The sequence below is a fragment of the Agrilus planipennis genome, unplaced genomic scaffold, assembly GCF_000699045.2.
Source record: "Agrilus planipennis isolate EAB-ADULT unplaced genomic scaffold, Apla_2.0 scaffold67, whole genome shotgun sequence".
NCBI classification, from domain to species: Eukaryota; Metazoa; Arthropoda; class Insecta; order Coleoptera; family Buprestidae; genus Agrilus; species Agrilus planipennis.
Genome location: NW_020438908.1, coordinates 117893 through 119929, shown reverse-complemented (window position 1 = coordinate 119929; position 2037 = coordinate 117893). Strand labels below are relative to the sequence as shown.

The 2037-nt window shown below is 29.4% G+C and overlaps 1 protein-coding gene across 2 annotated transcripts in view; it reads right to left on the bottom strand.

Moving 5' to 3' along the window:
- LOC108733630 (major royal jelly protein 1) overlaps positions 1-2037 on the bottom strand; it is an 88275-nt gene that overhangs the window by 71945 nt on the left and 14293 nt on the right. The window contains exon 1 of one of the 2 annotated variants that reach the window (XM_018464874.1): positions 1112-1227. The exons of the other annotated variant lie outside the window; for it this stretch is intronic. Coding sequence (XP_018320376.1) covers positions 1112-1136 — 25 coding nt within the window. The 5' untranslated portion in view covers positions 1137-1227. Of the gene's footprint in view, positions 1-1111; positions 1228-2037 lie in introns of those variants that run through there. 2 annotated transcript variants of the gene reach the window in all.

Sequence of the window (2037 nt, the reverse complement as noted above, 5' to 3'; positions counted from 1 at the left end):
TGGCGGTAAGAGATTTGCGGACAATGAAGAAGTAATCGAAGCTGTAAATGGTTATTTTGAGGAGCTTGACGAATCAGTCTATAGAGATGGCATTAATAGACTGGAACACCGCTATGAGAAATGTATCAGCCTTGGAGGAGATTATGTTGAGAAATAAAAAAAAAAAATTTTTAAAAACCTTGTTTTTCTTGGTCAGGCCGGAAACTTATCAATCCACCCTCGTATATTTATGTCAATCAAAGGACAAAAAACCGATCATATAAAATTACATAATATTATCACTTCATAACTGCGCACCGTACTGAAATTCAATCTAATAATTATTATTTAAAACAGACAATTATTCTTTCTCGACGATTATACAGTGAAAAATAATTTAAACAAGGTGGTAATTTCCGTAATATTTATGCAGCTATTTCTTCATTGAAAAGTGTATACATGAGTATTATATACTACTCAAACACTATGTATAACAAAAAAACTGGTGTATAGAATGAGTATTTTTAAAATATTTTATGTCATCGAAAGTATTGTATCGCCTTCCACACTTACTAGACGTTACCCTTCTATTAGACCCTACACATTTTTTTATAATTTTATATGTACCTAGTACATAAACTTTCAACCCCCGTTTTACCCTTTTCTGTGGGTGATATTGTGAAAACTCATTTTTTGTAGTTTAGGGGTGATTTATAGAATCATTCTTGTTGTAAAGGATTACAAGCCATTTTTTATCGTAAATTATATTGTTAATTTATTCTAATATTTATTTAAACGACTGTTAAAGTATAGAAAAAACAAATTAGACTCCACTTTGCTCTACTGTAATCATGTCACAGACGAGGGTCATTTCATTATTTTAATAGCAATAATTTAGGTATTTTAAATATAAATAAAAGAGGACTTGAATATACATTACAAAATTCACATATAAGACAGTAAGTATTGATGCCTCGTGAAGAATATGCGTAATAAAATATGTTATATGCTGCATGTTGATAAAATAATTTGTAATTTTTTAAATTTATGCTATTTCATTCAATATTTAAAAAAAACACACCTTGTAAAAGGAGCATACTGTAAAGTATATATAATGTAACTATATACAAACCTGTAATTGCTACAATTAAACTCATCTTGATCTTGTAAGGTAGTTAAAAATTTCCGATTGTAAACTGCACGATTACAAAAACTTCACGACTTCATGTAACAACACGCGCATGCATATAATCTAAACTCCGTCTCTATGCAACTGCTAAACGAATTTTAAGACTCATTCTTATGAGACGTTAAAAATAAAACAAAAGAAATACGAAGATGTGCAACCTGTTTTTATGGAATTCTTATATGGGTCGCTAACCTTTATAAATTATGTTTAAATTAGTCAAACCATTTTTATTTTATTAACGTTTGATAAGCTATGTGTTATGCATTGAAACGAAAACATTAATTGGTCATTTTCAAAGCCATTTATTTAGCGTTAAAATAAAATACAATACAATGAAGTTAGAAGCAATAGAAGTTCAGTTCTTTGTAAGTAATAATAATAACAATATATAACACATTATTCAATCTGCTCAATCTCTGGTAAATCACTGTACCTTAATGATACAGATTTTAATTAATTTTAAAAAGATAAAATTATAAAAGAAAAATTCAAAACTGAAATGTGGAAATCAAATACCTGAACTAACAACAGCAGGAACATATAGATAAAGAAGCTTCTAATATGTGGTTAAAAAGAGCAAAATATATTCTCAGAAACTGAGGGATTCATAATAGGGATTCAGGACAAAATAATAAAAACAAAAAAATATGGAAAACATATTAAAAATCCTACAATTTCATCGGACACATGCCGAGCATGCAGCACATCTCGCGAAACAATTGACCACATCACTGGGGGTTGCTCATATTTAGCCAGTCGACAATACATCTACAGGCATAATAATGTTGCTAAACAGATACACTCGCTGTTACCCAAAAAGTTTAAACCCATAGATCAGATAGAGCCGTACTATAAATATAGGGTTGTTC